At 51.6% G+C, this 12,251-nt stretch overlaps 1 protein-coding gene across 5 annotated transcripts in view; it reads right to left on the reverse strand.

Moving 5' to 3' along the window:
• Positions 1–10,831, reverse strand: part of CACNA1F (calcium voltage-gated channel subunit alpha1 F) — a 28,318-nt gene extending 17,487 nt beyond the window's left edge. For all 5 annotated transcript variants that reach the window (XR_013531614.1, XR_013531613.1, XR_013531615.1 and 2 more), the window contains exons 1-17: positions 10,776–10,831; positions 9,128–9,377; positions 8,707–8,812; positions 8,349–8,488; positions 7,965–8,107; positions 7,718–7,870; positions 6,177–6,373; positions 5,962–6,065; positions 4,899–5,056; positions 4,557–4,649; positions 4,357–4,450; positions 4,165–4,191; positions 3,855–4,015; positions 2,705–2,930; positions 1,549–1,756; positions 1,339–1,459; positions 1,143–1,224 (exon numbers count right to left, since the gene is read on the reverse strand). Coding sequence is in view for 2 of the 5 variants with exons in the window: in XM_035288911.3 (XP_035144802.3) it covers positions 1,143–1,224; positions 1,339–1,459; positions 1,549–1,756; positions 2,705–2,930; positions 3,855–4,015; positions 4,165–4,191; positions 4,357–4,450; positions 4,557–4,649; positions 4,899–5,056; positions 5,962–6,065; positions 6,177–6,373; positions 7,718–7,870; positions 7,965–8,107; positions 8,349–8,488; positions 8,707–8,812; positions 9,128–9,377; positions 10,776–10,800 (2,288 nt within the window). In the remaining 3 variants the exon portion in view is untranslated. The remainder of the gene's footprint in view (positions 1–1,142; positions 1,225–1,338; positions 1,460–1,548; positions 1,757–2,704; positions 2,931–3,854; positions 4,016–4,164; positions 4,192–4,356; positions 4,451–4,556; positions 4,650–4,898; positions 5,057–5,961; positions 6,066–6,176; positions 6,374–7,717; positions 7,871–7,964; positions 8,108–8,348; positions 8,489–8,706; positions 8,813–9,127; positions 9,378–10,775) is intronic.
• Positions 10,832–12,251: the final 1,420 nt, after the last annotated feature.

A 12,251-nucleotide genomic window follows, 5' to 3' on the forward strand; every position in this document is an offset into this window, starting at 1 on the left:
ATTTTTTTTTTTTTGTATTTTTAGTAGAGACAGGGTTTCACCATGTTGGCCAGGCTGATCTTGAACTCCTAACCTCAGGTGATCCACCCTCCTGGGCTTCCCAAAGTGCTGGGATTACAGGCGTGGGCCACTGCCCCCGGCCATCACTGGTAGCTTTATGAAAGTGCTAAGAATGTGGCCAGGTGCAGTGGCTCATGCCTGTAATCCCAGAACTTTGGGAGGCCAAGACGGGTGGATCTCCTGAGATTAGGAGTTCAAGATCAACCTGGCCAACATGGTGAAACCCCATCTCTATTAAAAATACAAAAAAAAAAAAATTAGCCAAGCACGGTGGTGCATGTCTGTAATCCTAGCTACTCAGGAGGTTGAGGCAGGAGAATTGCTTGGACCTAGGAGGTGGAGGTTGCAGTGAGCTCAGTGAGCTGAGATAGCGCCACTGCACTCCAGCCTGGGCGACAAGAGGAAAACTCCATCTCAAAAAAAAAAAAAAAAAAGTGCTAAAAACATTAGCACCCTAGGACCTTTGCACTTGCTACTCCCCTTCCTTGAATACCCTTCCCCCAGATGTTTGCATAGCTCACTCCCTCACTGCATTCAAGTATCTGGTGAAATGTCACTTCCTCATAGAGAGCTTCCTTGCTGACTGTAACCCCAAAGAACAATCTTCATTTCTTGCTATCCTTTCATTCTATTTTATTTCTCTCTCTTTTTTTTAAAGGCTAGTCAAGTGAAGCAGTGGGAGTGGAGAAGGAACAAAGAAATCTGTAACTGGTTGTGATCAATTAGTTGTAAACAGCACTGCACTCGGACCAGCCGATTTCTCTTTATTACATATTATTAACGTATATTATATATTCATCTGTTTATGTTTTTCTTGTCTTCCCCAACTAGAATGTTAGTTTCATGAAGGCAAGGACTCTGTCTGCCTTGACCTGTGTTGTCTCCTCAGTATCTACAACAGGACCTGGCAGAGAGTAGGCACTTAATAGATGCATGCTGAATGAATGAGGACTGGCAGATTGTATTTGGAGATAGGGATTACCAGCGTGACTAGAAGCATCTCTGGTGGTGTGGGTGTCTTGAGGGATTCCCAGTCAGGGACCCCAGAGAGAGACTGTGTTAGGGGTGGAGCCAGATCTCACCCGCCCTTGTCCTTGGTAGTGCCTGCATCTCCACTGGCCAGGTTGTCCACAGCAATGGCAAGAAACACGTTCAATAGGATGTCTGGGATGAGCTTAGGCTGCAAAGGTTGGAGAAGCAGCCTGTCCATAGACCACCCAGGTCTCCCTGTCCACCCCCACTCCACCATCATTCAGCCCCACAAAGCTCCAAGGATACAGTTGCCACAGATGAAGAGAATGATGAAATAGATGCACACCAACATTCCTGGGAAGAAGGGACCACCATACGCCATGATACCATCATACATGACCACGTTCCAGTCCTCGCCTGTCAGGATCTAGGGGTGGGAATTCACCGTGGAGCTCTTGAAACCCCTCCAACTCCAGAGACCCCCGACCCACCCATCCCAGGGTTTCCAGACTCCACCTGAAAGACAGTGAGGAGGGCCTGGGGGAACGTGTCAAAGGTGCTTCGCTTGGTGTGGGTCTGGTCAAAGTTGAACTTGCCCCCAAACAACTGCATGCCAAGCAGGGAGAAGATGATGATGAAGAGGAAGAGGAGAAGCAGCAAGGATGCGATGGATTTCATTGAATTGAGCAGGGATGCCACCAGATTGCTCAGAGATGCCCAGTGTCTGCAGCAGAAATGAAAGGAGGCGGGGTCGATGCCATGTCCATTGGAGCATCAGGAGCCAATGCAGGGCTCCAGCTTGGGATGCACCTGGTCAGGTGGGGCTCAAATAGGCTTTGGTGTCAGGGTTAGAAACGATTTTGGAGTTGGGGTGAGATGAGAGTAAGAAGTGGGGGAAAGTTGAGTTTGGGATTATGGCTGCGGTTAGGAGTGTAAGGGGAGATTGGGAGATGAGGTTAGGATGGAGGTTTAATGGAAGTTGGTGAAGCTAAAATTGGGTTTCAGGTTGGGACTGGGCCTGACGTTGGGGATGGGGTTGTGATGTATTTGGGATTGGAGATGGAGTTAAGGATAAATTGTGGTGGAGAATTTGGATAGAAGAGGGGTGAGACAGGCTGAAGCTGGAAATAGAGTTGCAGTTGATGAGAGGGTGATGGTAAGGGGTTAGGGACATGGGGGTTGTGTTTGGGGATTGAGGATGGCATTATGGTTGGTGGTTAGTGACGGGGATGGGGCTGGGAGTTAGGGATGAGGTGGGAGATGGGGTTGGGCTTGGAAATGGGTGCTAGGATTGTAAATGGGTTCATAGGTGACCTGTGGTTGGGATCAGAGATGGTATTGTGGTTGGGGATTGGGATGGGTTTGGGCTGGGAATGAGTATGGCATTGAAATTGGAGACGGAGTTGGGGAAAAACGTTAGAGCAGGAGTTGAGGTTGAGGAAGGTGATGGAAATGGAATAGACATTCTCCCTAGTGGATGAAGACAGGAACTTGTGTCTGCTTTGATTCCTAGTGTTTCCCTAGGGCTTGGTAGGGCTCCTTTCATGCAGCAGACACTCAATGGATGTCTGCTCAACGAATAGTGAAGCAGATGAAGTTATCATTGGAGCTTAGGTGGGGGCTGTTGGGGCTGTTTTTAGGGGCCTAGTGTTTCCCCTCCCTCGATACACACCTGGTGACCTTAAAGATCCTGAGGAGGCGCACACATCGGAGCACCGAGATGCCCAGGGGCTGCATGGCACCCACCTCCACCAAGGTGGTCTCCAGGATGCCTCCACAGACCACGAAGCAGTCAAAGCGGTTGAAAAAGGAAGAGACATAGGCAGAGGGGCCCAGACCATACAACTTGAGAAGCATCTCCACCGTGAACAAACAGAGCAACACTTTGTTGGCATACTCTGTGGGGAGAGAGGCGGGAGTGATTGGCCTGGCCAGTTTCTGTGATGACATGTGGGGGGTAACTAGGGACCATGGGGTGACCTGGGGTAGCTAGTATCAGGCCAGGTGCTGGCTGAGGGAAGGTTTAAGGCTAGGGATTAGGATGAGTTTGTAGGTCAGAGTAGGTGAAGTTTTGAGGGGCTTGGAGATGGGGGCAAGGGACAGAGTTGGGGTGGAGGGGCCAGAGTCAGCACCTATGAGTCCAAGAAGACCCCAATTCATAAGCAGAGTTAGTCTAGGGTTTCTTTGGGACTGGGGCTGGTTTGTGGGTTATGGGTTAGAAATGCGCTCAGTATTCAGGTTGAGGCTGAGATTATAATGAATAATAGTAAGAGCTTACACTTATAAAGTGTTAGCTATATAGTGGGCCATGCAGTGTCCTAAGTACTTTTCACCTTAAGTCATTTAATCCTCTTCACTGCGACATGAAGTGGATAAAACTATCTATCATCTCCATTTCGTAGATGCGGAGAACTTGTCCATACAGTGAGATGTTGAGAGCCTGAATTCTGGAGCCAGGCTGCCTGGGTTTCTAATTCTGGTTCTGCCACTCACTAGCTGAGTCCTGAGATTAGTCGCTTAACCAACCCCTCAGTGCCTTGGTGCTCAGTGTTCTGTGCCTTGGTATTTAATTCGAATAAGGTTGTGGTGAAGAAATTGTCAGTACACATAAAGAAAGGTGCTGAGAATGGAGCTTGAGGCACACAGCAGGTGCTACCTGTGTAAGCTACAAGGTGGGATGCGACAGGCTAAGGGCTCTGCATTTATTTGGGGGGGGAAGGCAGTGTTTTGGGGGCTGAGGTACCCTAGAGGTCCTGGATTTGAGCTTCTGGCGTAGAAGGAATAGGAGGCTGAGGGAGATGGCTGGCAGGCTGGGGGTGTACCCTGGATCTGGGTGAGCCACACAGGCTGCCCGTGGTGCTCAGAGGCGATGGTCAGCGTGTTGAGGAAGACGAGCAACAGCACAGCCCAGTAGCAGGCATTGGACTTCACAGCCCGACGGCAGCGCGCCCGAAGGACCCGGTTGGTTCTGCGGAGGCGGCGGCTGGGGGAAGGGGAGCCCACCAGCTGAGATCACCTACCTAAGCCTGCCCTGGGGGTCTCATGTGGGGGATCCCAAAGGTCATGAGGGCTTGGAGGTGGGGGGGTCTCAAAGTCTTGGAGTCAAGGATTCACACAACTTTCCCAACTCACCAGACCCTGGTTTTCATGATCTTGTTTCTGAAAAAGAGGGGGGATGGGAGGTGGGTGTCATACAGGGCAGAGGGGGAGTCAGTGGCTGGGGCCAGAGATCAAGGACTGAGGTCAAGACTTGAGGCTAAAGAAAGAATTAGGGTCAGGGTTTGGACTGGCTTCTGGGCTGGGTCAGGGGCTGGGGGCCCTCACAGGCAGCGTGTACAGCTGGCCAGAGCCCCCTCCTCATCATCCTCATCGCCTTGGGTCTCTGTCATTGAACCGGTGTCACTGGCTGGGAGGCTGGCTGTAGGCAAGGTGGGGATAGTGGTCAGGACCTGAGACCCCGAGGTCCAACCTTTGGCTTTCACCTCTGCCTACCCAGCCCCACCCCAGCCTGGCTGGACCCCCACCATGGCTGCTGGTGGAGTGCGTGGAGCGAGTAGAATGACTGAACCAGCGTAGACGTCCACGCCTCCTATTGGTCAGCTCAGCCAGCTGTGGCCCTGCAGGGAGAGAAAGGACAATTAGGGAGGACATACTGGGGGCAGGGTTCGGGCCATGTCTAAGGTAGGTGTGCCATTTGGAGTCTTTGATTCTGCATTTTGAGCCATAACTCGGGGGCTGGGGCTAGAGTTGTTGCAGATCAGGCCTGGGTGGGTCTCAGGAGGGCAGACCACATATAAGGCATGCAGGGAATGGCCCAGATTGGAGTTGCCTACGATGACCCGCCCGGCCCTCTTCGGCCAAAGAACCAAGGTTGCCATCAGCGGAGGGGTCCTCCATGTCCAGCTCTTCAGCTTGAGTGATCCAGTCCAGGTAGCCCCGCAGGTCCTCCTCCATCTGCTGCTTTTCCCGCTGTTTCTGGAAGTCCCCTCGAGCTTTTGCTTTCTCTCTCTCTTTGGAGAACTCCCTGAGGGAGGAGGATAGAGGGTTGGGGGAGGATCCAATCCGAACACCTTGCTTTCATCACTCCAGCCACACTAGCATCCTAGCTACTCTTTGAACATGTCAAGCACATTCTAGCCTCAGAGCCTTTGCACTGACTGTTCTCTTTGCTTGGAACGATTTTCCCTCAGATAACCACATCATACACTCCCTCGTCTCTCTCCTTTTTTCTTTTCCCCAGAGACAGGGTCTCACTCTGTCACTCAGGGTGGAGTGCAGTGGTGTGATCATAGCTCACTGCAGCCTGTGTCCTGGGCTCAAGCGATCCTCCCACCTCAGCTTCCTAAGTAGCTAGGACTACAGACATTCGCCACCATGCCCAACTATTTTTGTTCATTTTTTGTAGAGATGAGGTCTCACTATATTGCGCAGGCTGGTCTCAAACTCCTGACCTAGAGCCATCCTCCTGCCCTGGCCTCCCATAGTGCTGGGATTACAGGCATGAGCCACTGCACCTGGCCTCTTTCACATTTTTACTTAAATAACAACTTGTCAAGACAGCCTTTACTTACATCCCTGTTTATAATCACAAGACCTCTCCATTCTTATCTTTTATCTTTCCTTTCTTTCCACAGCACACATTCCATATAAAACACTACATATATGTGTGTGCCGACATATAAACGCACACACTTATTTTATTGCATATGTTGCTATTTTCTGTCTCTCTCCATCAGAGTGTAATACCAGGAAGGCAGAGATTTTTGTCTTTTGTTCCATTCCAAAATGGTGCCTCACATACAATAGATGCTCATGATTGAATGAAGGAGTACTTCAGATGGGTTTTGAAGGATGCCTAGGAATTTGCCAGCCACAAAGAAGGGGGCAGTGGCTGAGGGGTGGGAAGCAGGGAGTGCCTAGGTCCCTCACCCACTCAGGACGCCAAGCACAAGGTTGAGGACGAAGAAGGACCCAAAGATGACAAGGCTCACGAAATACACCCAGGGCAGTTCATACCCCATGGCATCTTGCATCTGGGGAGAGAAAAGGCATGCATCCCTCAGGGTAGGTAGACACTCCTGCCTGAGTGTCAGGGAGGAAAGGCAGGTGCAGCCTCCAAGCTGTGTGCCTACAGTCAGCCTCACCCAGTAGAGCACGTCGGTCCAGCCTTCCATGGTGACACACTGGAAGACTGTCAGCATGGCAAAGAAGAAGTTGTCAAAGTTGGTGATGCCTCCATTGGGCCCTGGCCAGCGCCCGCGGCACTCAGTCTGGTTCATAGTGCATGCACGACCGGATCCCGAAGACGCACAGGGCGATGGGTCCTCCTCCGCTTCCACGTCTGCAGGAAGATGGGAGCTTGGGGTTTCGATGCAGGCCCACTCGCAGTGGCTGCCACCCTGAAGCCCCGCCCACTTAGGACGTTCGACTTGGGTCCTAGATTTTTCTTTTTCCTTGTTTTTCTTGCTCCATCACCCAGGCTGGAGTACAGTGGCACGATCTCGGCTCACTGCAACCTCTGCCTCCCAGGTTAAAGTGATTCTCCTGCCTCAGCCTCCCGAGTAGCTGGGATTACAGACTCCTGCCAACACGCCTGGCCTAATTTTTGTATTTTCAGTAGAGATGGGGTTTCACCTTGTTGGTCAGGCTGGTCTCGAACTCCTGACCTCAGGTGATCCACCCCTCTAGGCCTCCCAAAATGCTGTGCTCTAGATTTTTCTAAGGCCATCCTCAGCTCCTCTTCTAGGGCAGAACCCTGTGAGATCCGTATTCTGAATCACTGGGAAGCTAGGGATCCCACCAACCGGAATCTAAATCCTGGGGTAGAGTTTTGTAAATAAACAGGCAAGAGCCTGGGGGCAGAGTCTTGTGAATTTGGGCGGGTCTCTTGAAGAGAGGAGGGGCTAGGCATGGGCTAGGGTCTGCATAAATGCTCTGAGTGTGTGAGGCCAGTCCTGGAGGATAGCCTTTTTTTTTTGAGACAGAGTCTCATTCTGTTGCCCAGGCTGGAGTGCAGTGGCACAATCCGATCTCAGCCCACTGCAACCTCCGCTTCCCAGACTCAAGCGATTCTCATGCCTCAGCCTCCCGAGTAGCTAGGATTACAGACGTGCACCACCACACCCAGCTCATTTTTTATATTTTTAGTAGAGACACGGTTTCACTGCGTTGGCCAGGCTGATCTCCAACTCCTGACCTCGAGTGATCCATCCACCTCAGCCTCCCAAAGTGCTGGGATTACAGGCATGCTCCACGGTACCAAGTCGAGGATAAAGGTTTTTAAAATTGTTTTTAAGTAATTAATTAACTTATTCTTAGAGACTGGATCTCACTATTTTGCACAGGCTGATCGTGAAATCCTAGGCTCAAATGATCCTCCTGCCTCGGCCTCCCAAATGTCGGGAATACAGGCGGGAGCTACCGAGCCAGGTGTTGTCTTAGTTTGGGACAGGACCTTAGCCTGTGGGTGCAGTCTTGTGTTGGGGCGGAGCTATTAGCGAGGTGGGGTTGTAGTCTGATTTAGGGCAGAGTCTTGGATATATGGGCGGGGCTTGGTTATCTGGGGGTGGAACCTGAACCTGGGGGCGGAATCTTGTGAATTTCAGTGGGTTTCCATGAGTGCAGCCTCGAATCTGGGAACCAGAGGAGGGGGCGTGTTCTGCCTAGGAGGGGCGGGCCGACTAACCTGATCCCAGGAAGTAGCACGTCTTGTGCATTCGTCCAAGGAAGAGCTCGAGCCCAATGATGGCATAAATGATGATGACGAAGAGCACGAGGAGTGCAATGTGCAGCAGCGGCACCAGCGCCTTCATGATGGAGTTGAGCACTATGTGCAGGCCTGCGGGGAGGGAGGGGTAGGCAGAAATAAGGAAGGGGTCAACTCAGTCCCACCCCCACCCTTCACCTCCGATCTCGGGGGATAAGCCACTCACTCGGGACCCCAGACACCAGCCTCAGTGGCCGCAGCACCCGAAAGGCCCTCAGTGCCTTCACATCGAAGCCTCCCGGCTTCCCTCCGGTATGCGGGGCGTCGCCTGGCCGTCCGGGACCCTGCTCCAGCAGCACGCTAAACAGCCTGATGAGGGAGCACCCGGCAGGGAGGCGGAGGTTAAATCTTAGGATTCCCCCCTCCACCCTACCCTTCTCAGAAATGCACAAGTCCCTGTAACTAGAAATAGAAATGGGTTTTAATCATATTCCTGATTCTGGCTGCCGAATGGGGAGGGTCTGGGAAGGGTCACTTTTCTGAGCCCAGAATTCGGCGGGCCTGAGGGTAGGAAGGCGGCTAGGGTGGGGTGCCCCCCGCAGATGCGCACCCGACCACGACGATGATGAAGTCGAGTAGGTTCCAGCCATTGCGGATGTAGGCGCTGGGGTGGAGCACCAGCCCGTAGGCCACGATCTTGAGAACAGTCTCCACAGTGAAAATCACCAGGAATACATACTCCACCTGCTCCTGGGCGGTGGGGGGGCGGGGGGGGGCGGGGCGTGAAGTCGGGGAGTTATTTGAGGGCGGGGTTTGACGGGGGCGTGGGGAGCATAGTCAGGGTCGAGGATGGGGCTGGGCCGGGCCGGGTCAATCGGGTCAGAGAGGGGGCGGGGTCTGGCTGGAAGGAGTGAGCTCTACTGGGGCTCTATCTGGCTGGGAACGGGCTAGGGCGGGGCAGGCCTTACTAGGTTGTGGTTGGCAGTGTTGGAGTCGTCCTCAGGGAAGGGGATGTAAACTCCCAGTGCCACGCAGTTGGCAAAGATGGTCAGCAGGATGAGGATGTCGAAGGGCCTCAGGTGGACACAGTCAAGGACCCTGGCAGAGTGGCATGGGAACCCCCACACTCCCTTGGGGACCTCCCACCAAGTGCTGACCCTTGACTCCCAAGGTGACAGGTCCTGAGACTCTCGACTCCTGCCCTGATCAAGGCCTTGACTTTGACTCCCCTGGTAACCTTAACTATCCCCAACTCTTGCTGTGATTCAGTCCTTGACTCTTGAACCCCGGTGACCTCAGCCCTCCTCCATTCCAGCCCTGACTCAATTTTTGACTCCTGGTACCCCAATGACCCTTACCCCTGGGCCCCACCCCTGCTTTCCAGGATGCTTCCACTCCACGATGCTGATGCAGGACCGCCGCAGGGGATTGGCCAGGGTGAGGCAGAAGAGTGCCCGAGGTGACCGCTGGGCACTGGCCACTGCCACAGTCTTGTGCTTGCTGTGCTGGTTTCTTCGCTTAGGGGTCCCTAGGCCCGATGCCCCACTGCTTTCGCCTTCCAGAGCTGGGGGCCCGGGGCACAGCCCCCATTCGGGACCAGGGCCTGCCCCATTGGCTGGACTGGGCTCTGGGGTGGTGTCTGTATGGAGAAACTGAGTCAGGGAGGGACAGGGTATGGGGCAATTGTGGCTGCTTCCTATCTGATCCTGTCTCTGTTTGAAGGAAGGAGAGAAGAGCGTGGAAAATCAGAGAGAGCTTGGAGTAGTTGGGTTAAGGACTGGGAAGTAAGAGTTGGTGTTCCAATTAAGATTAGGGCTAGAGTGAGACTTTATAGGGGAATGAAGGTAAGATTACATTTCCAACTGAAGTAAGATTGGTGTTTGAGTTTGGGGTAGAGTTTAAATTGCCATGGGGTGGGCCAATTTAAGGTTAAATTTGAGTGGTGGGGGATGAGTTTAAATATAGGTAGGAGTGGAGCTTTGACTTAGGGTTAGGACTGGGTATTTGAATGAATTGGAATTAGAATTAGGATACAGGTTAGGGTCGAAGTTGAGTTTTGAGTGGGACTTGAACTTTGCATTGGTGTTTTCAGCTAAGGCCATTCCCAGATCCCATGGTCTTATTTTAGCCTCAGAGGGGCAGTAGATTGGCCTGGTTAAGATTCCCAGCTTTGGAGGAAACAAGCTGCCTGAGTTTAAATCCTGACTCTACCACTTGGTACCTCTGTGTTGCCTTGGGCAAAGCCTCAGTTTCCTTATCTGTATAAGGATAATAGTAAGAGTGCCTACAGTATAGGGGTGTTGTGAGGATTAAATGATTTCAGAATGAAAAGAATCCCTGGCATATAGTATTATTTCCATTTTGCAGATGAGAAAATTGAGATGAAAAGGCTAAGTGACTTGATGAAGTGGCTGAATGGGGAGTCACACCAGTCAGGCTAACTCTAGAGCCCTCATGGCTTACTAGCCCCATAAGTATGTGCTCTCTCTCTCTCTCTCTCTCTCTCTCTCTCTCTCTCTCTCTCTCTCTCTCTCTTTCTCTCTCTCTCTCTCTCCCCTAAAAAGTTCTATGCACTTTCTGGAAAGTCAGAGACTGCACTCACTAACAGTATTGACATCCAAGGGTTGAGGTTGAGGTTAGGTGACTTTAGGTGTGTGTCTGGGGTGGGGTTTGGACTCGAACAGGGTTTTGACTTCTGCGTGGTAGAATTTGTGTTAGGTTTCAAGTGGGTGTTCAGATAGGGGTGACAGCCAGGATTGAGGTTGGGCTTTCTTTGGGAACTAAGGCTGTGGATGAGGCTGAGAGGCCGTGGGGGGGGGGCGTGGTGTCTCGGTCAGGCTGAGCGTTAGGGCTCTGGTGGCAGAGAGGCTCTTTGGGGCTGGCTGGGATGGGAAATAGAGTGATGTGGTTGTGGTCCCCTAGGGGCTCTCTGGGGGTGGGGTCTGGGTGGGCAGTAATGGGTGGGTCAGAGGGGCTGAGGGTGGAGCACAGCCTAGGCTTGCTCCAAGAGTCAGCAGGGGTGGAAGGATTCTCTCACCTTTACCGCCTTCAGATTCCGACATCTTCCTTTCGAGATTGAAGGGCCATCTGCACACAACCCCCCTCACTTCCCCCAGCTTTAGAGGGATTAAGGCCACAGGGCGGGGCGATAACAGTGTCGTATGGGAGGGTGGGGGGGGCGCAAATGGGACATTTGTGGGCCAGAGTCTGACAACAGATGAAATGTTTACCAAATATATACCCGCAGCAAACAGTCAAGTTAAAATAAGAAAATGATGTCATTTTCCAATAGTATATGGAATTCAAAGTATGTAGGAAAAACCTAATATATGTGCAATATCTCTATGGAAAGAAGATCATATTATCGATTATTATTATTGTTGTTGTTTTTAGAGACAAGGTCTTGCTCTCACCCAGGCTGTTGTGCAGTGGCACGATCATAGCTCACAGCAGTATTGAATTCTTGGGCTCAAGTGATTCTCCACCCTCAGCCTCTTGAGTAGCTGGGAGTATAGGCATACACCACCAGGCCCAACTAATATATATATATATATTTAAGAGATGGTGTCTTGCTGTATTTCCCATGCCAGTCTTAAACTCCTGGCCTCAAGTGATCCTCCCTCCTGGGCCTCCAAAACTGCTGGGATTACAGGTGCACATCAATAAATGGTTACATAGATTTTCTTTTTTTTCTTTTTCTTTTTTTGAGATGGGAGTCTCGCTCTGTTGCCCAAGCTGGAGTGCAGTGGCGCGATCTCCGCTCACTGCCACCTTTGCCTCCTCAGTTCAAGTGAATCTCCTGCCTCAGCCTCCTGAGTATCTGGGACTACAGGCATGTGCCACCATACCTGGCTAATTTTTGTACTTTTAGTAGAGACAGGGTTTCACCATGTTGGCCAGGCTAGTCTTGAACTCCTGACCTCAGGTGATCTGCCCGACTCGGCCTCCCAAAGTGCTGGGATTACAAGTGTGAGTCACTGCACCCAGCTGGTTACATAGATATTTGCTGTATAGTCTTTGGAGTGTACAAATGTGTATCATATTAAAATAAAGCATCTACTGAATGCATGAATACTAGTAACTATAACTTACATAGTGCTTTCTTATGGGTCAGGCACATAGTACAACGTGCTTTATATAAATTAATTGTTTTAATCCTAAAAGCAGGTGCTGTCAATAGTCCCATTTTACAGATGAGGAGACTAAGACACAAGGAAGTAGTCGCTTTGTGCTAAAATTCTGCCCTTAATGGGTACACTTTATAGCCTAGAAGATGAACGCCGCCTTAAACGAATGACTCAAGAAGACCCTCTCTGTCCAGCCCCTCCACTCCCCACCACACGGGTTGTTCCTTTTTCCCTTGGAAGAGTCCGCTTGACTGCAGGTAGAAGAACTACAACTCCCAGCAGCTATTGCAAGTTCAACCTCAGTGCACACTCACACCAGGCCTCACATCCGGCATGCGCCGTACTTGCTCACAGAACTACACTTCCCAGCTGTCCCCATAAGGCCC

This window comes from Callithrix jacchus, chromosome X (genome assembly GCF_049354715.1).
Source record: "Callithrix jacchus isolate 240 chromosome X, calJac240_pri, whole genome shotgun sequence".
Classification (NCBI taxonomy): domain Eukaryota; kingdom Metazoa; phylum Chordata; class Mammalia; order Primates; family Cebidae; genus Callithrix; species Callithrix jacchus.